General features: G+C 37.7%; 1 protein-coding gene and 1 long non-coding RNA gene across 2 annotated transcripts in view; one reads left to right on the top strand and one right to left on the bottom strand.

The window, feature by feature from the left end:
- Nucleotides 1-18,633, top strand: part of figla (folliculogenesis specific bHLH transcription factor) — a 38,200-nt gene extending 19,567 nt beyond the window's left edge. The window contains exon 6 of the mRNA XM_036144627.1: nucleotides 18,521-18,633. Within this exon, the coding sequence (XP_036000520.1) occupies nucleotides 18,521-18,532 (12 nt within the window). The 3' untranslated portion in view covers nucleotides 18,533-18,633. The remainder of the gene's footprint in view (nucleotides 1-18,520) is intronic.
- Nucleotides 5,448-6,919, bottom strand: LOC118565048. Its single transcript, XR_004932139.1, has 3 exons — nucleotides 6,768-6,919; nucleotides 5,880-5,927; nucleotides 5,448-5,498 (listed from the first exon to the last, which is right to left on the bottom strand). It is a non-coding gene; the product is annotated as an uncharacterized LOC118565048 (long non-coding RNA).
- Nucleotides 18,634-23,004: the final 4,371 nt, after the last annotated feature.

A 23,004-nucleotide genomic window follows, 5' to 3' on the forward strand; every position in this document is an offset into this window, starting at 1 on the left:
GAATGTCATAGAGCTGAAATAAAATTCGTTCTCAGACTGCAGGTTTCCTGGTGGTTCCTAAAGTCTCTAAAAGTAGAATGGGAGGCAGATGTTTTAGTTACCAGGCTCCTTTCCTGTGGAATCAGCTCCCAGTTTTGGTCCGTGAGGCAGACATGTTGAGGATTTGTTTTGGGTTTAACCAAAAAAATTAATTATTTATTTCTGATTTATTATATGGGATATTTAATTTAATTTCATATGGGCTGCCATTTTTAGTTGCAATTTCATATAGATGTTGTTGTCTGGTTTGAAGTGGACCACGTTTGAGAACGTTTTTTAAGTAGAAGGGACTATATTTCTCATAATGCTTAAGAAGCAGAAGAAGTTCTAAGAAGAAAGGTGCGGCTCTGAGCGTTTGGGGTAAGGGTTTTTTTTTTTTGGTTTTTTTCTCTGCTCTCTCTGTATGCTTTTGTTCACCCTTTTATTCACTAAAGTTCATCTGAATTATACAATCGACTCCTGCTCGTCTTTGCTTTAGTAAATTTTACAACAGACACCCTGATTACTTTTAAAACCAGACTTATAACTTTTATCAAGAAAGAAAGTTTTAAGTAGAGTGGCTTAGGTTCTCCTGAGTGAGCTCTGTAGATGTGCTGTTGGCAGCAGTAACTCAGCCAACACCTTCTGTGTTTTCTGTCCTTCAAACCCCCAGTCGGTGGCATCAGATGGCTGCTCACACCGAGTCTGGTTCTGCTGGAGGTTTCTTCCTGTTAAAAGGGAGTTTTTCCTCTCTACAGTCGCCACATGCTTGGTCAGTGGGAGGAGTTGCACGTTGGTGGCTCGATGCAATCTACTGGGATCCCTTAGTTGTAAACTTAACTAATTATAGTGATAAATTGTATTAGATTTCATTGTTCTGGAATAACTTTGATTATTTGGAATGAATGGACTTTACAATGGAATCTGTATCACTGCTTTAAATTGACTTTGTGTAAAGTGCCCTGAGACAATGTGTTGTGAATTGGCACTATATAATTACAGTGAATTGAACTGAATGTAATGTAATGTCAAACTGAATTTTCAACACACAAAAATTAGATTTCTATTCAAATGTGTTCAGTTTCAGTTTGCTGAAATTTGTTTTTTCAAGCCAATGCATTTAATTTCAAATTACATAAATGCATATTTGCTTCCTTCATTGTACAGAACTGCTCATCATGGCAAATACCCTGCTTGAGCTGGATTGATGGTTGCATTTTCTGCCAAACTATTTTGAACAAACAATTGGTTACCTCTTATTGAATCTCTAGGTGTGGACTTCACTGAAGTACTTTTTAGTGATTCTAGTAGATTAGTCCTGATGTCGTATCAGTTCAGTCTCAGTATTGGGCAAAACTCGACGCTGGAACATCGGTATTGTATAGGAAGCAAAAAAGTTGGAATTGGACATCCCTAGTGCGTAATAGTCTGCACTATTGGAAACTTAATTTAATAGTTTGGCTATGAGCTAAGTGATTATGCAAGTATCTGAATTTGATGCCAAGTCCTTTATGATGATGTGATGTTTTGATTTTTTTCTCTTTAGGCTGAGGTTTATTCAGACTACTTAAGTTTAGAAGTGTAAAACTTTTCAACTGCGAAAGATATTGAACTGTTGGTGTCAAAAGGGTAAACGCAAATACACCTACCAAAAATATGCTATACCAAAAAATGTAGCAGTACAAGACTGAACCACAGTGGCTAAAAAGCGTGGAATACATTTCACAAATCAAATGACTACAGTCCCTTTGTAAAACATTGAAAGCCAAGCCAACCAAGCAGCCATAATAATGAAACATACCGAAAAATTTCCTGCCAAGGTTTGATTCAGTCTTTAGCAGATTTTCATCTGTCGTCTTCTTGGCACTACTTTGCTTCTCTTTCCCTTCCTTCTGATGCTGTTCACAAATGCACAGCTGTAGGGTAAAAAGACAAAAAAAATAATAATTGGAAAGTCGTTAGAAAAGATAAGGAAAAAATGTTTGGCTTTTATACCACTTGAAATATCACCATAACCTTCGGTGATGGAGCCTTTGAATTGATTTCTTGACATTGGTGTTTGAAAATGTCAGGAACAAGACTAACTTTCTGTTCAAAGGAAAGGACTAAATAAGATTCAGCCAGCTGACAAATGTGTAAAATATCAGACATGTTTACTAAGCTTGAAAAGATATGCAGGTCTTAGCTGTGTCACCCCCCCCCCCCCTTTTTTTTTTTTCAAATCAAAGCAACAAATATAAAGTTGAGGATAAATTGTTCAGAACAGGTATAAATTGCTTTTAAACAAATGTTTGTTCCTTGAAACAATGGATTCAAATAAATGACATTACCTCTGAAGGAACTCAAGTGTGGAGCCAAGCTTACTGGATAGTGGATTTTAAGGCAGTAGTAGCTTCCAAGCATCAGACAGCAGAGATGAAGTTGGTTATTTGGTCATTTACAACATTACAACACTCGTCATGAAAAGTCTTGATGCTTTGCTAGAAGAGCCTGGGAAAATGACATGTAAAGTAATTCATAGGCGTAACTTCCTTAAGGACTGGTGTGGACATGTCCCCACCAATCTTGACCGGTAGGGGGACAGTCCCCACCAATATTTTGTACACGTATTTTACTTTCGGTGCTGTGTATATCTGATTAAAACCCCATTCAGGCCGCTCCTCAAAAAGAAAATAAAAAAGTTCTCCCCGCTGCTCACCGTCCACAAACCCAGACAAAAAAAAAATAAAAATCTCCGCCGCTCCTCAGGAAAATAAAAATCTGTTGCCTCTCGCTTTCTCCCCCTCTCCTGTCGCTTCCTTTCAAAAGCCCCCGCTATTGCTACTCCCACCATTTGATGTGATCGACAGGAGGAGAGATAGCAACACAGCGGTGTTCATTAAATTTAACCGGTAGCTAACCTATTGGACTCAGGGTTGGCTAAAAATGCCACCGAAAAAGCTGCCTGACATCCGGAGCTTTTTCACCAAACAGCAGCAACGTGTAAGTTTTTTTGGGCGAATTAAAATGAGTAACAAAGCATGACAGCATTTAATGCAGGTTATTCTTCTTTCTAACAGGGAACAAATATAGTTCAGATCGCTTCCTCAGTGGAAGATGCTACGGGTTTTCAGGTAAAATGCAAACAGTGTTGCGAAAATATTCTTGATGAGATGTGTGAGATAAAGGAATAAAGGGCAGTTTAAGGTTATATTGTTGTATATGTGTCATTCAGCAGGCCACAAGAATGCTAACCGATTCAGGGATAGCAGTGGACTCAGACTTGCAGGTGAGAGGGACTTGTGGAAATAAGACCTAATATTACTCAGGAGAGACTTAAAGTTGTAAAAGAATAGAGAATAGTGTAAAAATAAGTGAATACCTTATTTAAAATATAACTGAACCGTTGGAAAAAAAACTCAAACCACTTTTTTCCCGCCCTGTTATGTCAGCTACACTACATTCAGTATCGTTACCATAGAAACAGACAACAGCGCCAATATATCAGAATTATACTAAAAGACACGCAAATAATTTCCCACATGCTTGACACTGTTGATATGCAATTTCAGGAGAGGTTCACTCAGTCTGATTTAAATGTGTTGGAGAAACTGGAGGCTATTTTACTTTCTGGAGATGTGGATGAAACTGTGGACCAGTATCCAGAATTAAGTACCCACAGTCTGAAGGTTCAGTTGAACATGTTTCATGCTAAGTATGCTTGCAAGTCCAGTGATGAGGTGGTCACATTTCTCAGAGAGATGACAACAGAAGTCAGAGGGTTGTTTGATCAAGTGGAAACGCTTGTTAGATTGCTTTTGGTGAACCCAGTGTCTTCAGCTGAGGCAGAGAGGAGTTTTAGTGCTCTCAGGAGGCTAAAGACATGGCTCAGATCAACAATGACTCAAGTAAGGCTTAACAATGCTGCTGTGTGCCATGTCCACCAAACAAAACTAGACAATTTAGACATTGATCAAATATGTCAGCAGTTTGTGTCAGTGAGTGACAGAAGAAGGCAGGTGTTTGGCACTTTAAATGAGTCTGTGCTGGGGCTTCTTTCAAAGTTTAGGATTAATGTCAAAATCTCAGATGGAAGGCAGGGGTATAAAGCTGTTAATCAATATTGAATCTGTTTTCCTGTTCAGAGTTGTTCAGTTTCTGATGTAGAAAGCTTTGATGTTTTTGGTTGTTTGTCTCTTGTATCGGCTTATTTTTGGGGAAACTTGTTAAGTTTAGATTTATGTGATATTTTTCCACAAAATATATTAGTGAATATTGTAACAGTTGTGTTTTCAGCTGTAAGCATTAAATTAATATGTTATTCACATTTTTTTTGGCTTTATCCTTTCCAACAAAAAAAATGTGTCGCGCAGGTATAGCTCCCTTTCCCTATGAGCCGTCCCCACCAACTTTCAACACAAAGTTACACCCTTGAAGTAATTGCCTGCAAACCCTGTTTTTTACCATCCAACTGTGTTATAAAATGTGCAGGAATATGTTAGACATCTATACTTATATACTTCACTATGGAAAAAAATCCTCAACTCACCACAATGATGCATGGTGTCACAGGCAGGCTTTCTGTTTGGACTTCTTTAGCCAGACATGTTTCTTCAACATAGTGGAAGAGGATCTCCTCTTTTTTTTCGTCAAAATAAGACAGAAGAAGCAATAGATCCTTGACCTTCCCTATGCTGCCTTTCTGCTGTCCTCTGAATCTGAAGCTTAATAATTATTAACGGTTATTCTTGTGTGCGCAGGTAGTTTTCAGAAAGTCCAGAAGCTGTTTTCCTTTCTTCTCTAAACTGGTGAGAAGTTTGTTTTAAGCAATACTCCAGTAAGCTCTTCAAAATGAATGCTCATCCCAATATTTTGAAACAGAAGAGTTCACACTTCAATGAGTATCTACAAGTCTGCTGCTTTGCTGATTGCTTTACACTGAGAGTAGTAGGTGCTTTTCATTAGTTTTTACTTCTTCCGGTCTGAAGCTAGTCTGTTCATTAAGAATCTTTTTTTTTTTTTTTTCCTTTTTCTCCTGCTGGCTTTCCAATGGGTCACTGACTGGCAAATATTTCATGTCCCAGTTTATATAGCCATACGTGTCTTGGATAGATGCCCATTTTTCAGGTGGCACTTAAACCGTATCCTCAGATTCTACTGTTTTTGTGCTTCTGTATCATTGGTGAAGAAGACCTCTTCACATTCTCAATTCTTGCTTGGATCTGTTTGACCAATGAGTGGTACCCCTGTCCCACCACATTCCCTTCAATAACATCCTGCAGTAAGTTGGGATTCATTGCAACCAGTCTTTTTGCAATTTCTGTTGATGCTCTTCTAGATGGAGAGGTACAGGCTTTCATCATCTCCTTAACAATGATGCAAATCATCTCCCTCCAAAACCTTGGCTTTGGCCGTTTTCCTCTCTGAAGACTTTGCATTAGCCCTTCTGGGAAATTCTCGCATGGACAGAATCAACCCAGTCGAAAGAAGGTCTTGGATGACTGGGTGAAGGGGAGGCAGAAAATGTGGAGCATGAGGATGGAGATGATGTGCTTGCTTGGGAGGAAATTTCACTGTTTAATGCTTAAAAAAATAAAATTACATGAATACCATTTGGGCATTGCTGCCCCCCTCCACATACATTTTTGATTGTATTAATATACTGGAAAAAACACTGAAAGCCCTTCATGGCTATTGTACATTGAAATTCTTAAACTTCTTGGTTGCTTCCATGCAGCCAACAGTTTTCTTTCCTAAACTGGTCTCAGCACGGAGTCACGATCTGTCTCATTGAACTGCAAGTCCTCGGTTGTCTCCACCCCTACTGATTGTACAGCCTCTAATACGATTTTAAGAACTGAGGCAGCCAGGTCTGGTAGTACCTTTTGTGATGGAACTTCTTATGATGTCACCCGTTTTCAAGATGTCTACTGAAAGAATGTGAATAAATGTCAGTTTACATCAAGTGATATTTTTTTGTATCATAAAATATAAAGATTGTCTTTGTAATTGTCATTGTGTCTTAAGTACAATATCCAAGTACAATGTCCATTGTTCAGTCAGTACCTGCCGCTCAATTACTGTGAGAAGTGTTTCAGTGGAACCCTTTGGTACACATACCTCATGTAAGATTTTATTGGATAGAAATCGATTAAGTCCCTGCATCTTTTACTTTGTCACCCAGTACAGATGATACCGAGAATGATATTCTGTCAAATGGACCAACAAGAGAAAATGGTCATTCTTTATAAAAATAAGGATTACTTCACCAAACTCAACAGTGTCAGTGCCCCCTATGACCAGAAATTGTCCTTTCTTGTACTGCGTTCCTTTGTACGTTATCCAAGCCAACTTTATTTATAAAGCACTTTAAAATTTCTCAGAGGACCAAAGTGCTGTACAGTGAAACGACATAAAACCATTACACAGACAAACAAAAAGTTATGTCACCTGTGACCTTTTGCATTGGTTACAGTAAAGTCAAACCTTTGGATCCCGTCTTGAATGGTTTTACTGTACCAGCACTGAATAAAATGGAGAAGCATCTTTGAATTTTAAAATAGACTGACCCAAATAAGCCTGAAACATTTGATGTCTTTCAGAGAGTGTATGGCAGAGATTTTATTTTATTTTTTTTAGATTTCTTGCACATCTCTTGAAATAACTGTGCTTACTTTCAAAGCACATGGTCATACAATGTCCACAATATCTTTTAGCTGCAGAGTCAACTGCCAAACATCATCTGTTGAGTCTTTAACTGTGTCACTAACCATAAGAGGTAGCAATCGGAGGAAGTTCCAGTTCTGTACAGCCTGTCCTGAGAGTTTAGCCGCTTGAGGGTTGACCTCACATGGTTTTGTAGAGGCATCAGAGGCATGGAACCTAAACTGTTTGATGCATCGATTCAGAGTGGAATAAGTTAACCATTTCTTTTTCTTTATGAAATACTTAAAGTAAAGTACAACATCGTAAGCCAAAACTCTCTCAAAGATATCATGACCAAGACATGTTGGCATACAAACACGGAAGTACTTCAAAGAATTGTATCCTTACCCAAACTTTACTCCTTCGTTGGTTGTATTGTCGATTAGCAGACGGTTAACAGCAGATTTGTAGTTTTTTGGTACGCCTTGGTCCACATAAATTTGGATGAGTACCCTGAAATTTAGATTTGGTTATCAGGGAATACCTGCAGAAGTACTTTGAGGAACTGAAGTTTTCAGAGAAGCCACCAATACAGTGAGAACCCAGATTATCTCCAGCAATGCAAAACAATGTTCCTTTTACTTTTGTTTCATCTGGTCCAGCAATCCCATTGTCCTCCAATTCTTTCAAGTCTGATAGTAATTTTGAAAAGACCTTGTCATGACCAAACTCTCTGAAATCCTTCTCCCTGCAAAGTAAGACGAGGGACATGTGGTCCGTATCTGAACGTACATGAAGTGGCAAATTTGCCACAGATGCATACACAGCTAATATCTTGTGCTTTGTTGAGCCCAAATGATTGGCAACGTCAAAGGCTTCCTGGTAAAGTATTAGCTTGAGACATGACAGGTTTTGACTAAAGAAGTCATTTGACCTAAATAACTTGCCATCACTTATGTCACAGAACATCAAAAGGAGACTCAGTAGAGGGCTCCTCTGATTTCTGTATCAAATCAGACATTAACAAAATTTTTAAAGTCTCTCTCAAAGGCATATAATAGGCAAATCTATCCTGCCTAAAAACATTTTCTTTGGCTCCACGTAGTTGAATGCTTCTTTGAAAGTATGAGATCTTGAATACACCATCCTCATTGGCCCTGTATGACAGGCAGAAAAAAGATCAAAGCCTTTGACAGACTGACACACTTTGCTGATGTCCTCATCTGATAAAAAGGTGTCATCTTTTAAAAGTGACAAGTTTACTCAAAGTGTACGTCTGACCCGACTCATTGATGTTCTGCATTTCCTCCACAATGTTCTGTATGGTGGAGGCAGGCAGTAAAATATGACCCTGCAATTTTAAGTAGAACAGTGAGACATTTCTCAGAAAAAGATCAGCATTCCAGGGACATTTCCATATTACCGTCGTCTGGACTGGGTTGATGAGCAGGCTCTGAAATCAGGGGAACATCATCTGATGTGGTCACTAATGATTGACATGCCTTAAGTGCTCCATACCTGCTAAATGTTTGCTTGCATTCAGTTTCAATGCACTTAAAAAAACATGGCTCATTATGATGAAGCTTGCAGTGAAGCACATAGCCCCTTCATGACTGCAACACCATGCCACAGAAATTACACCTCAACATGTCGTCCACTCAGCTAACTTCACACACACTCGGAGCAATAAATTTAAAAACATTAAATGTTCGGTCAAAACTGTACTGGTGGGTATTCAATAAAGCTCATAAAAATAGTTAACAAACCTAGCAAACTCCAAGAAACAATTAAATTAGACTGGTATCTAAAATACTTAAACCGGACAGATATACCGTCCTCACATATTCATTTTAAGCAGTCCAGGTGAGGAAAACGCCAGACGAGGTTAGAAGACGCGTCGGTTAGCGTGGTGAAGAAATGATGGCGGCTGTCTCTTCCTACGCGCAAACGAGCAATCTGCGCACAGTTTAGTAGTGTGCCTATTGGTGAAAAAGCTCAGTAAGGTCGTTAATTGAATAACAGCTTTGAAGAGAGGGAAAATGTTTCTCTTTGAGCACTCTGCAATTCAAACTGTCACAGTAAAAGACTTGTAATGTGATTTCAAATAGTAAAACAGCTGTTAAATCAGAAACCATCACACTTACTCTAGATTTCAGGTGGACACACCAAAGGCGGTCTGATTATGAGACATAAAAGAGCAGGGGAAACAATTAAGTCAAAATCGTGTGGAAATGGGATTGTTTTTATTGGAATCTGCAGATCCAGTGCCGGATCAAGGCAGAAGCAAACTTAGCGGCTGCATAAGATCTAAGAGCTACTAGAGGGCCCCTAAGCGAAATCGTTTTATTTTTTGAATGCATACATAATGACTTTTATCTGATTATCGTAATTAAAACAAAGATTTATGATAAAATTTTGCATATTTTAACAATATCTTTAATCATGTAGAAATTATAACTTATGCAAAAAAAAAATATTGGTCTTGGGGGCCCTCTAGTAGATGGGTCATTCTATATTGGTAATATGAGCTTGCAATGCATATCGAAACTTCTATAGCACAAATAAAAGGCAAGTAGATAAAACAATGTCTTAAACATTTCAAATGTAGCTTTTGCATATAGTTATCTACATTTACAGTTTTAAGAACTAATTTTGAACTTTGAATTTACTTCTTTCTTCAATAATCTTTTTTTTAATTTTTCTTTAAAAATGAAACAGAAAATTAAGAAGCATTAAAAACAAATTGTGCAATTTGTTTATTTTAATATCTTGTCATTAGCGGAGATTAAATGTTTTCTATAACAAAGGTTAATGATTTCTTTTTTTTTTTTTCTTTTAGTGCTGATATTTCAGCTTTTTTACAACATTGCACTGTTGGCATTTTTACAGTGGACTATATTTTTAACCATTTTGCTTCTGTAAAAATTTTATTTCATGCTTGCTTCACAATCCACACGTAAATTTATTTTATTTTTTTAAAATAGTAAAGGGCCGTCTTTGGTTTCAGTCTTTTACTGTTGCTATTTGACTGTTTTGCTGTATATTGTACTGATTTTTTTTATTTATTTATTTATTTTTTTTTTTACAGTGTACACTGAGCTGCTCCAAGCAGGCAGTCGCACTGGAGTACGCTTTAGCAACAATAAACCTAGTAATATAAAAGTTAGGTTTATTTTGGCCTCATGTTCGAAACGGGGCAGTGTAGTCCAACTACTCTGTCCTCCAGGCAGAGACGGATAGAGAGCTGTGTACGTGAAGGGGCGGAGTGATATTACACACCTGGGAAGAATATTTAGTGCGCCTTATAATCCAGTGCGCCTTATGGTCTGAAAGATTTGGTATTAAGGGCTTTATACGTGAGGAGAATTTTAAATTCTAGTCTTTATTTTAACAGGAAGCCAATGAAGTTAAAATAGGAAAAATGATACCTGTTGTTTTTTTTCATCAGAACTCTTTGTAACCCAGGTAGATTATGGCCTTGAGCCTGAAGAAAACAGCCCAAGGAATAAGAGTGCAACCTTCTTTTGCTGGTGTGGTAGGAGGCACTGCAACTACTCGCCTAGATACGCACTTTCTGTTAATTTTCAATCTGTGGAATATTGCAATTGGGATCCTGCCTCACTTGAGACTTTTAAATCTGATGTATCGGACTTAATTAGTGATCCGTTCAATGTGAATTGTGGCATATTGTATATAATGTAAATATGTTGTTGTTACTCCTCACAGTTAAATAATATATCATAACTAGGTACCACATTTTTTGAGTCTTTCTTTAAGCACACCAGTTTTAACTGTCTTTTGTTAAGTGCCAGCTGTTGGTCTTTAACACTTATCGCTGCAGTGCCTAAAGCTTAAAGCTAACACTGCATCTGGTGGTTCCATTATGAATTTGTAACAAATTTGATAATGTAATCCATTATGTACCTGCCACACATTAAGCTTCGTACCGTTGATCCTTCTCCTTTAAAAATGGTGTCCAGTTTGGTTAGAATGGTGTCCAATCTGGTATCGGCATAAAAGTAAAGTCCTCTGACCAGAGGGGATTTTCCAACAGTTGCATTCAAATACTGCATTCAAGTACATCTCATGCACTGGATTATCTAAATGTCTAGATACCGGAACCTTTTTTTTTTTCTTCTTAAATTCCAGTTTTGTTGCATCATCCTTACATCCATCCAGCCTGTGGCAATAATCTCTTATCCTTAATAAACTTATATAGTCGCGACTTGTTTCTAATGATTGGTTTGAAAGTCACACTTTGGTATGGTTTGTGTGCTTCAACGTACATATCGAACTGTGATTTCTGTGTTCAATAACATCATTAGCAGTTAAGATTGACAAAACTACTCAATGTGTGTTGTTTGATGGTAGAAAGCCAGACCATCTGGCAAAACCATGCATGTACAGGGAGAACATACCAAGTCCATGCAGAAAGACCCCTGGCATAGATCTGAACCAAGGACCTCCTAGCAGTATATTGTGGCATGAGCTATAAAAAAAAAATAGACAAGCTGAGGACAAATGTCCAAAACTGCAAAAACCTTATCCTTTTTTCATTTAACAAATGCCTAACAGAAGCCTAAGAAGAATCTTCCCTTGGCCACATTCAAAATGACCATGAATAAAAATGTATAGGAAAGGTGAGAAGCTGAAAACTGAGTCGGGGTTTACTGTATTTTTCATAATGATACATAAAGTGCAAAGCTCCACATAACCTCTTCCTCCCACTCCTTCATGTCGTCCACCTTACTGTGGCCTCTGCCCGCCTTAACACCCAGAGAGCCGAGTTTTCAGCTGCTCTGCTCCAACTCTGGAATTCACTCCCAGCAGACATTAGAAATATTGACTCTCTCCCTGTTCAGATTCAGACCAAAATCCCACCTGATCATAACGCAGTATTCTTTGCAATTACACTGTCCCATTTTGGTATTTTAATCCTGTAAGTACAGTGTCCTAGGCTGTTTTCAAGGGCTCTTAGAAATGTATTTGTATTAAAGCCGAATAGACTGTGAACACTGAGCTTTTAGTCAGACATTTATAGTGGCACACATGTTTAAAATATTTAGGTAGCATAATTTTTTTTTTTATCTCAAATTCCCCTGTAAGCAAACAAGATTGAGGCTGAGAAGTTGCACCTTTTGAGTCATGTTAACACCATACAAGTGACCCAAGATGATTATTTTGCCTTTTTAAGTGTTTATGGATGTCTGAACAGCACAGATAAATCTTTTGCTTGTTAAATCAGTCAGTCCACCTTGTTGTGTCATTATGCACATGTTTCAAGTTATTTAATGTTTAATAAATAACCCTCTGTCTGTTGGGTATTGTCCTGTGAATATCAACCCTGCACACAATAAAGGAGTGACAACTTCTCTTGAAGTTCAAGAATTTATTAACAGAAATAAAATTAACATCCAGAGAACATCACTGTATAATGCTGTTTATCTGTATTAACACAATATTTCAATCAACAAATCCTCTCTACTAGGCTAGTGAAGCTTAACTAAAAAGTTTAAAAAGTAAAATTGAGATGAAAAACTATGGAACTATGTACACAAAAGAAACAAAGGACAAAATAGAAAACCTTCAGAATGATTCAGTGAATCCTGGTTCACTGCAACTCTAAATGGAGAACTAAAGTTCATCTTAAAGAATGTGGAATGAGATCAAATTAGCTTGACTAATTTAGTGCATTTTATAAATGTTCAACCCATTCACAATGCAAATCTAAGTTAGGAAAAATTGTTTGGGGGAATAACTTTTTTTTTTTTTTTTTTTTTTTTTTTTTTTTTTTTGTTCAGTAAAAATCAGTCTTTGACCATGATTTTAGTAATTGCAATTGTTCCTCTAGGAAGCTAGGGGTCTCTGTAGTAATCTGTCACTTGATGGGTTAATCCTATCATTATACAAACCATTAAATTGACAATCTTCCCTATTACTTATGTATTACCGCTCATAGCATTATCGAACGATGGTGGAGTGAAACAAGTATGTTTTAAAACATACTGTAGTTGTGTTGACTCTGTGGTAGAACTGCTATCCGTGAAGCTAATAGTTTCTGCTAGCGGACGTTCAGCACTAATTTAAAAAGACTTTGAGCTCTATTTGATTGTAATGAGCAGATCCGACAACATAAACGTTAATGTCCCCTCGATGTATAAAACCCTTACGGAAATAGTTTTTTATAACTGTACAAACGGACTCGAATTACATCAGCAAAGCTTGGTTTCCAGAATGCTAGTGGAAGCTAGCCTATAAGCTCCAGGAAATTTACTTTGATAAGAACAGTTAAAAGTATTTTAAATGAACCATTTGACTTTCCCTGCCAAACCTCAGCCTGTGTCTGTTCGGTTTACTTTGGGCATCCAGTTGGAAGAAGTTTGAGCAGGGTGAAGCTGGTCCTTCAGCACAGCGAGCATGTGGCTAGCTTGTAGTAAGCCTGTAAGGAGGTGGCTCCCACTGCTTTATGCGAATCTCAGGTTGTAGAAAGCTCAGGACTGTGGGGGCTGCATCATGTGGATTTCTGTGCAGCAGAGATGTGGATTACTCCCGGGTCAGCTTTTCTCCTGCATAGTTAGCCTGACCCTGCAAATGTTTGTGGGTGTCCAAACGCATTCGAACTGGGTTCGCTGTCTCCCTGGAATAAATTTTGAATCACAGAAGCCTTTTTTTAATGTTCGTTAAACTGAACTTTTGTCTAGTTTTGCAGGTTTTAACCAAGGTTTCGAAAAACAAATTATATTGAACAAACATTTTTTACAAATTTGTATTCAAGAATTCCTTTTAAAACAGCGTGTAGTTGGCGAGTTAGATGAATGCAAATCTGTTCTTTACAAATGGCGCAGCCTTCAAAACAAAGACATGAAGCCTTCGTTTTGTAATTCTCAAACGATGAACTCTACCAACAATAGGCAATCAGACACATGTTTGATTCCAAAAGTGATCTGGCAGAAAGACACTACAATTATGACTGGCAATCAGCACAAAGCATTTGATTGTCCAGCATCTGAAAGATTTGCACCATCTTCACAAGTGCCTCATCATCTGATTGGATAATTTACGGTGAAGAGGATTAGATCAAGCCATGACTTTTTTTTTTTTTCCCACTTTTCCTCCCCAGAGTTCACATTTATGCAATTCTGTTAACAGAATTTATTCTTGCACACAGTTCAAGTTTTAATGTCCTTTTCACTTGTGCTATTAAAACCATGACAGCATGTGAACCATGTCTAAACAATATGGTGTATCATCATATGGAGCCTTGATCCAGATGAGGAAATCTGAGGAATTGAAAGCTTAAGCTTTGACTTGACTTAAAATATTGATAGATGAAAATTTGCTTGCTACGTTGTGTTCCAAACAATTTACAACAACTTCTTGCTCTAACAGATGTCTCCGCCTTGACAAGGGTCTGACACCGGATAGCTTGGACCAGCATTAAAAAAATATTTCCAGGTTCGAATTATCTTTGTAAAATAATAATTATATATATATATATATATATATATATATATATATATATATATATATATATATATATATATATATATATATATATATATATATATATATAATATAATTATTTTTTTATTTATTTATTTATTTACGCCCTTTGGGTGGTCAGGTAATATAGTTTTTAATTTGTAACTGAAAAAAAACTGAAAACGGTGCAAAATAGGTGGCTAAAAAATTAGCAGGTTGCAAATTAGACTAAAGCATGGGTTAAAGTTCTCCGACGCTTCGACGGATTTCCGTCATTTGGAAAATGAACGCAAAAAGTTCCGTCTAGACCTTTTATTCATGGTATTAAAATGAAGCTGCTCTCAACTAATGAAAGCTGGCAGAGCAGGGACATTAGCCAATCAGAAAGAGAGTAGGGCCGGTTTTTCAAAGCGGACATCTGCCAGTCTGAGTTTTATTGGTGTTCAATCATTTAACTTTTGTAAGCGTCTCAAACTGACCACAGATGCATGAAGGAAAGTAGCGGTGGTCCAAGGTTTTCTTTGGATTTATGCAAACCAGCAGGTTGAAAAGTTCAGTGGAATGAACAGCTGGCAACAACTTCCCTCAGTAAGCGTGTCTGTGGCTCCTCTTGCAGTTAATTAATGAGTTATTTCCACCTGTGGCTACGTTACCTGTCAGCATTTATTCCCCCCTTCCAGTAATTTAGTTAATAAACGCGGTGACCAACCAGGGATCTCCTCATGATTCACTGTTATGTTTTATTTAAAACTGAGAGTAACGTGCTAGCTCAGGCTAATTTAGCATGACATGCTTTTATTTATTTGTTTCACATTCCAACCTTTCTTCAACAAATAATGTCCCGCATTTGAGCGGGTCTGATTCTGAAAAAGTAAAATAAATAAATTCCACCTGCGCTTTTCTGAAACAAAGAAGGCAGAGCTGCAGTCAGAGCGGCTGTCAGTCAATGTGCAGCAGCACCCACCTGATGAGCAGCTGAACCAGGACACTTGTTAAATAAAATTACAGGGATTTTGATGCATACAGATTAAGGAAACTACGTCAAAAATTAAAAAGAAAAAGTAAAAATAAACTGCAGCTACGTGGACTGGAGAACGGGTTCTAACTGGGTGAGGCCAGAGAAAGGAGATTCTCTGAGAGCTTTTATGAAGTTATTTTTTTATTGTTACACTGTGGAGCGCGACATTGTAGAAGCGAGTCACACTAGAAACAGCTGAAAAAGCCTCCTGTGGATCTATGGACTCAATTTAACTTTATGCAAAAGTTTAACAAAAAAATTTTAACTAAAAAAATATTCATATTTAAAAGGAAACTTTAAGCAATGTTGTTAAACTTTTTAAAAATGTAACATTCCATCCATCAATTATTATTTTTAATTTTTTTATATCTGCTTTTGTGGTGTTACGTCGAGCCATATCTGATGGGGAAACGCGGCTCGACATCAGGGTCATGGGGAGGGTGGTGACTCTCCAGCAGTCAATGAACGAGAGGCAGGGGCCAAGGGTCTATCCTGGACAGGTCTCTAGCCACAGGGCTAACATTTAACAGTTTTATTAAACTTCAAAAACTGATTATTGTAATGTGCAATCTGTGTTAATTTTAAATGTATGACGTCATCATAATGTTGGTTATATGTCCTGCATTGTCCAAGGTTGTGGTTAGCCTTGTATGTTCATAAGATCGGTTTATACTGAATGTGACGGGGAGCCAGAGTAGTTAATGTTCAGGTGTGAAGTAGATGATGTAACGATTAAAGCTGCTGTCTTTTGTACCAGTTGCAGTATATAGAAGATTTTCTGGGGGTCAGGGAGGGAAGGGTGAGTCAAATTATATTGTCGAGAGGTGAGTGGACTATGGACCATTTTGGAAAATGTGAGAAGGAAGAACTTGCTTGATGCTGCAAAGATGAAAGTTAACCAGGTGATGTTATGGATGTGGAAAGTGATGCAGATTATGGAGAGGCTGTCCAGGATGACACAAGGCTCTTAATCTGAAAGGTGGGAGAGATACAGGACTTGTCAACGGATATTTTAAAAATACCAGATTGCTTAAAGTTGACTTTGCACAATAAGCAACTGAGGTAACTAATGTGGCATGATGTCCACGGCCGTGGGAATATGGACTGACTATAAAAATTTTCAGTCAAACTGATTATTTTTGCTTTAACCCCTGGACTAAAGCACTCAAAATATTTTTTTGTACAATTATAATTAAAAAGAATACTACAACTGTTTATACAAAAAAATTGTATCCCTCTTTTTAAGTTGTACAACTATAGGGGTGTGTGTGTGTATGGGGGGGGGGGGGGGGGGGCTGTATTTATTTTTTTAAATGCAGCCAGAAGGAACTTGTTAAACACAGTTCAAATTAAGTTAACCTTTTATGTTGTCTAAAGATAACTGAATAAAGGCCTTTTTCCTGTCTTTTCTTGTAAGGCTGCATAGTCTTACCTGACATTAATTATATTTTCCCAATAGATTCAAATGCATTACTCTGCTGCCCTCTTGTGGTGGAGAGCTTCCTCAGCTGCCGCATGCAGACAGGTGGAGCAGTTATGTTGCAATGCAATAATAAATGACATTACATTCTTTGTTCTAAAATTTATCATGGATGTGATTGTTTTTAAAATGTAAATTTCTATTCACATCAACTTGGATAGTTTGAGTAGTCATCTAAGATGACTCTACCTTCTATTAAATTGAGGCTATTGCTAATTCGGCACATTATATTAGATTGATTTGGGAAAAGGACTCTTTAAACTCCATATAACTTAATAAAATTGATGGTAACATTGGCTTTCCAAAACTTTTTTTTGTTTTTATTTTTTTTTCATTCACCCACTGTAATCGCGCTCAGTTCCATCTCTGCTCAGTGTCTTCTCACATGCTCGACCTGCTCCTTCCACGCTCTTAAAACCAGCTGTATACCAGCCAATCAGACAGGAATTTTTCATCCAATGAGAGTATTGCTTACAATTACAGCATTGGATTAAATGAAAATGCTTCAGCTTTTGCCAAAAACTAATAAACACAATGGTGGGATTCCTAATATTCCCATATTAGGATAAAGTATATTTTGATTGAATTAGAATACATATCGGTGTGCCTTTCATAACCACATGAGCCCACATCGTAAAATACAACTGTGTACTCTATTTGTCCTTACCTTACTCTGATTACTTGCACTGAATGACATCAGCTAAGGCCGCATAGTCTGCACAGTAGTTGCTGATAGCCAATCTCACGCACACTTCCAGGTGATCATCAGACATGGATAGAGCTGTATTTGCACAAAATTATCTTCATGCGGACAAAGACTACCATGTGTTCAGCTGTGGGCTCAGTAGCTCTTGCTTTCATCACACTGGTATCTCCCACCTTAAACCACATTACTGCAAAGTGACTAGCCCTAATTGTTTCTGGTTCAGACACAAACGGTTGAAGCCAGGGCGTCACCTTTCAAACATGACATGAGGAAAGTTGAATCATCTGCCCAGACAGAGCAGCAGTAGAAAGCAATTTCCCCCAAACATTAAGTGACGTCTCAGTCTAAATCTGAATATTGTGAAAACAGAGTATCATTGTCGTCAACAACAAACATTGTAAAGTTAAATAGTAATAAATTCTTAATGAATCAAATGATTATATTTACACCTGATCCTACTTGGAAAATGTTTAACCAGTTATTTTTATGGGGTCGGCAGCTTGAGTTCCCCAATCCCAATTTTGCACAATTTGAATGACATGATTAGATCAAGGGGACATTGTTTGGATTAACAATTGGTATATACCACCCGTCTTATTTGGAATACGATTTCATTCCAATTGGGCCTAATCTGATCACAATATTCCCGTGTTTACAAGACTCGTTTTTATTGCAATTAGCTATGTTTGTACATGCACAGCTCAGTAGATTTAGAATGTGCTTTCTGATCAGGCTCCATTGGTCAAGGTAAAAATATCTATCAAGGTAAAAAATAGATCTCTTTATCTTTGTTTCTTTAATACACATAACCCCCTTTTTTTATTTTTGACTTTCATCGAACATTTGCTTTTGGGTTGAACCTTTACTTAAGGTAAAACAATTTAGAGTTGGTTCTTATTTACAATATTTACCTGTTGAGCAAACCATTAAAACACTTTTTGCTTCATAATGATGTGCCACTCTGTATTTTTCAGTCACATAAAATCATAGGAAAACAGGTTTGTGGTTGTCATGCATAAAATGTCTAGTATAAATGCATTTGAATGGCACTGTATGAGACCCCCTTTTACAATTATAATTTTTTTTTCTTCCTGAATCTTTTTAAACTAATGCTTATTTTGTATAGTAGTCACTGTAGTTGATTTAAATGGATATGTATAAAGAGAACTAAAATCTATCTTCTGACATTTAGGAGCTGCTTTGAAGAAGTCATTGAGAAAGAAGCAAACTTTTTTTGGTTTGTTTTTAATACTTTTGTTCAAATGTAATTTTCATTGTTTTTTTTTTTTTTGTTTTTTTTTTTTTGTCAACTCACTGGATGTGTAACATTTAAGTTGTAGCAAACCTAATGAACTTGTTGATTGAAAATGTACATTCATGTACTACTTCATTAAAAAAGCCATTGGCTTTTTTTGTTTACCTTAATTGCATAAGTAAATAAATTGAGTAACACAGAAATTACATTGTCTTTTTAAAGTTTATCCCAGCAAATGTAAAAATGCATAAAGCTTAAATCATGCTGTGTACACTATCATGGGTGTGTCCCAATTCAGGGGCTGCGTTGGCTTCGAAGGACCCAGCCTACATGGGCCGGGTCCTTTGTCAGCCGCTAAAAAAAGACCCGAAGAGATCGAATTGGGACGGGCTACCCTCAGCCGGCTGTCCCTGCTCTTACCTTAGCAATATTCTTGTTGCTTAGCAACCGTGACAGTATGAAGCCAAACAAATGGCGCTCAAATCCTGTTTTCTCTACTGTTAACTGCTGTACACAGTTTTTATTTTCCCCTTTAAAATGTTGCTTTATCATCTTTCTTTTTATTAATTAATGTTTAAAGTAATTTCATGTTGATGCAGAAATATACACCTCAAAAGTATGTAATTTATACAACCTTATTACAACTTAAACACCAACCCTATAACTAGCCAAGTTTTAAATCAATTTATTTGTAGAGAATAAGAATGAACTAACTAAATGTTGTTAGATGATGTTAGATATTTGAATTATTTCTCCTTTTTAACACATTGCAAAAAGCCAGCCGGACTTTGAAAGCAATGTGATGGGGGGTCGTTCTTTCGGCATAGCGAGCCTCAATCACCCGGTAAGCTGAAAGCCAATGACACAAAATGACTGCGGTGTAGCAACAGCGCACATGTGCGAGTACGTCCGAGCATTTTAAAACTCAACTGAAATGTCAGGAAGAAGGTAGGAATAGGAACCTGTATGCTTCCTGTCACAGCTAATTTAGCACGGGAACCCTTACCAATGGTAAGGAACTATAAGGAATCTCACGATCTTTTTGCGTAACATGACATATAAGCACAGTCCACTTCATGGAAGTTAACCAAAATATCTGCAGAGAAGAGAGCATGCACTTTGTACTTTATTTTCAGAAGGCTGTAGGCCCAGATTTGATTAGACTCATCAATGTGCCATTGGTACACAACAGCGTTGGTAACACTTTGGGTTCTGACTGATCACGCTTCATCCAGACTCTACGACCATTACTTCCATATGTAATGAAAACTGACTTTTCTGTGAAAAGGAGGAGGCATGCCCTGGAAAGGTATGTGTGTGGTGGCACTTGAGGCACTGACTCAACCCCAGTCCAGGGGCTTCATGTACAAAGCGTGTAACTTGTGGTGCAATGTTTAACATCAAATTTAGCATGTATAAAAATTTATGAAGTGTGTTATAATCCATGCTCATTTTTGACCTACCGTGAAAATGTGCAGCAGCAACGCAAACTTCAATCGAAAATAAAAAAACAGTACTAAAACTGACATAGATCCACTGAAATGTTACTCCATTCAGAATAATTGAACCCAATGTTTTCCCATGAGTTTGAGCCTTTATGGTTTAAATCTGTGCAAGGAAAGATAATCACATCTGGCCTCATGCAACATAACACCCCTCAAATTTATGGAAACAACCTACATCAGATGTAAACTGTGAATATTCCTGTTTTTGATAAATGTAGATGTAAATACTCAGAAAATGCATGTGAATCATTTTACGGGCTCTGTCATTCTCACTGAAGAACAAAATGGGATGGAATCAGCAGATTAATTTGTAAATAAACAGCTGTTTTATTCCCTAAAGTGGAGACAGTCACTCCTGCTCATAAATGGCTGCCTAAAGTGGCACATAATTGTTGAACAATGGCAGCGTTGGCACCGAGGATATTGCCAACGGAAGAATGCAACGGGAGCGAGTTTTCAGAAATCCTACTGACCCGCTGTGCTAAACATGAATGCCATGTTAGCCGGTTTTTTGCTCAGGGCTTCTTTTTTTTTTTTTTTCAAAATGACCCCAGCGTCACAGAGGGAAACTATAGTGCTGCAAGCCTGCAGTATGGGATCATTCTTGTTCAGATATGTAAAATTCCCCTGATGCTCTCATTTGCAGCATAGAGCTGATTTCCAAATGTAATCAGGGCTTTGACTCCAGTCATTTTGGTGTAATTCTGCTCAATTTAGGATTCCGCTATATCATAATTATCATTCTCATAATTGTTGGGATGGGTAAAAAAAACAAGAGCAGGCTCGATGGCTGATATCTAGTTTTTTTTGTTTGTTTTTTTTGTAACATCCTGACTTATTTTAAAGATTTAAAGTACTTCACAACATGAGTGCAGTGACAGACAATCTAATCAAAATAGCCAGTTTCTTTAATGAGTTGCTGATGTCGCTCAATAAGCCGTTGGTTTACTGTCACTACAAATATCCCCAGAGGTGTCTCTGTTACTGATAGCGCCATTGCCATGGTTATTTGGACATGTTGGTGCCTTCTGGGTATTTTTTTTTACTGATTTGCATAATGTATTTAGGAACAGGGACAGGGCAGTTTAAGATAGATGTGAACCTAAGTTTTACTTCCTGCACATCTGGGTTTATCAAGGTAACGTGTGCGGTGACCTGTCTGCACATGGTTTTATATATCTGATGGTTTATGTCCATGACCTTGTTTAGCAGGTCCGCACCAAACAATGTGACATAACTGTTCAAAAATAAATAAAAGGTAATAAAGAAAATTGAAAAGCAATCTACGCAGTACCCAGACAGGCTACATTCAATTTCATCACGCCTAGAAACTCCAACAATAAAACAAAATGTATTTAAGGGCTGAAAAGTTAATTTTGTATTATACATTGCCTTTAAAACTGGTTAAACTGAGAGGGGTCATTCCTCCCTAATTCTAGTTTATGGGTGACAGATGTAGCAAAGAAGCTGCATCTCCTAACTCTTCGTCAGACTATCCTGCAGGTAAGTAGCCAAAAGAACAGCATAGGTGTATTTACATTTTATATGACCGAGGATCGTCAGGCATGGTTGTCCTGTCTGTCTCTGTGTTGTCATGTGAAGGACTGGTTGACCTGTCCAGAGTGTACCTGCCTCTCGCCCAGGGACCAAGGAGATAGACACCGGTCCTCCTGGAAAAGGGGGAGTAGCTGTTGGATGGAAGGATGAAGAGTAATGAGCTTTCCCAGATCAGAGCATGTTGTTTTTTTAGATAATTTATTTTTTGACTATATTGACTGTGGAAAGTGTAATGAGACCTTTTGGGCCTTTGTCCAAGACTCCTGCATCCTTCAGTATCACAGTTTTCAGTATTACTGTGCTTATGATGATGGTGGTGGGGGTGATGTACAGGTGCACATACAAAAATACAAGTCCACTATGTGATGATTGCAGAGAATACTGTAATGAGTGTTTATTTATACGGTGTTACATGCAAGAGGTGGGTGGATTTGGTATACAGTATATACAATATGACAGTATAAGAAGTAAAAATGAACAGCACTTTTTGGCTTACTGTTGCGTCATGTTTTGGAGGCAAGTTGGGATCCTGGTGCAGTCCTGGGAACGAGGTTGGCTTCTGTGTGAGTTGGAGTTCTTGAGCTTATCTCAGCATCATTAGTCCTCTGATAGTAGTAGGTCAGGTAGAACGCTATGCATCAGCAATGGTCATCACCTGACAAGCTTTCGTAGGTGGCAGTTCAATAATCCACATATTACGCCATTGGATGAGTAATACAGGCATCATTAAATTTTTCAGTTTATTTAGATTATACTGGTTTTCATTATCTGAAAAGTTGGGCTTTATAATATTCATGAAAACAGGGTATAATCTTTATTAAACTTTTTTTATTCAATCAAATGATCACTCTTTTATCTAAAGAGGGCTCTTTATCTAAAGAGGGGGGTTCGTGGCCGAGTGGTTAGAGCAGCACGCATGCACTCAAAGTAGGATGCAAGTACCCGGTTCGATCCCCAGTGCTGGCACTCTGGGTCCCTGAGCAAGACCCTTATTGCTCCCCGGGCGGCACACATGGCAGCCCACTGCTCCCCAAGGGGATGGGTTAAATGCAGAAAGCAGATTTCATTGTAATGTATGTTTCAATGACAATAGAGACGATATTACTATTATTATTACTATTACTGAAACTTTAGATTTGAAGCCCTCTAGTGGTCAAATTGAGTTAATACCATTTAACAAGTTTCAACACAAAGCAGTGTTTAGACCACTAAGTGGTAAATGGACTGTGCTTATAAAGCTCCTTAGCCAACCATGTTACTCAAAGGGCTTTACAACACAATCTGTGCCCTCATTTACCCATCCACACACGCATCCATGCAATATTTTCAGCGAGCGTGCTCAGTTAGCAGTTAATACCC

This window comes from Fundulus heteroclitus, chromosome 12, assembly GCF_011125445.2.
Source record: "Fundulus heteroclitus isolate FHET01 chromosome 12, MU-UCD_Fhet_4.1, whole genome shotgun sequence".
NCBI lineage: Eukaryota > Metazoa > Chordata > Actinopteri > Cyprinodontiformes > Fundulidae > Fundulus > Fundulus heteroclitus.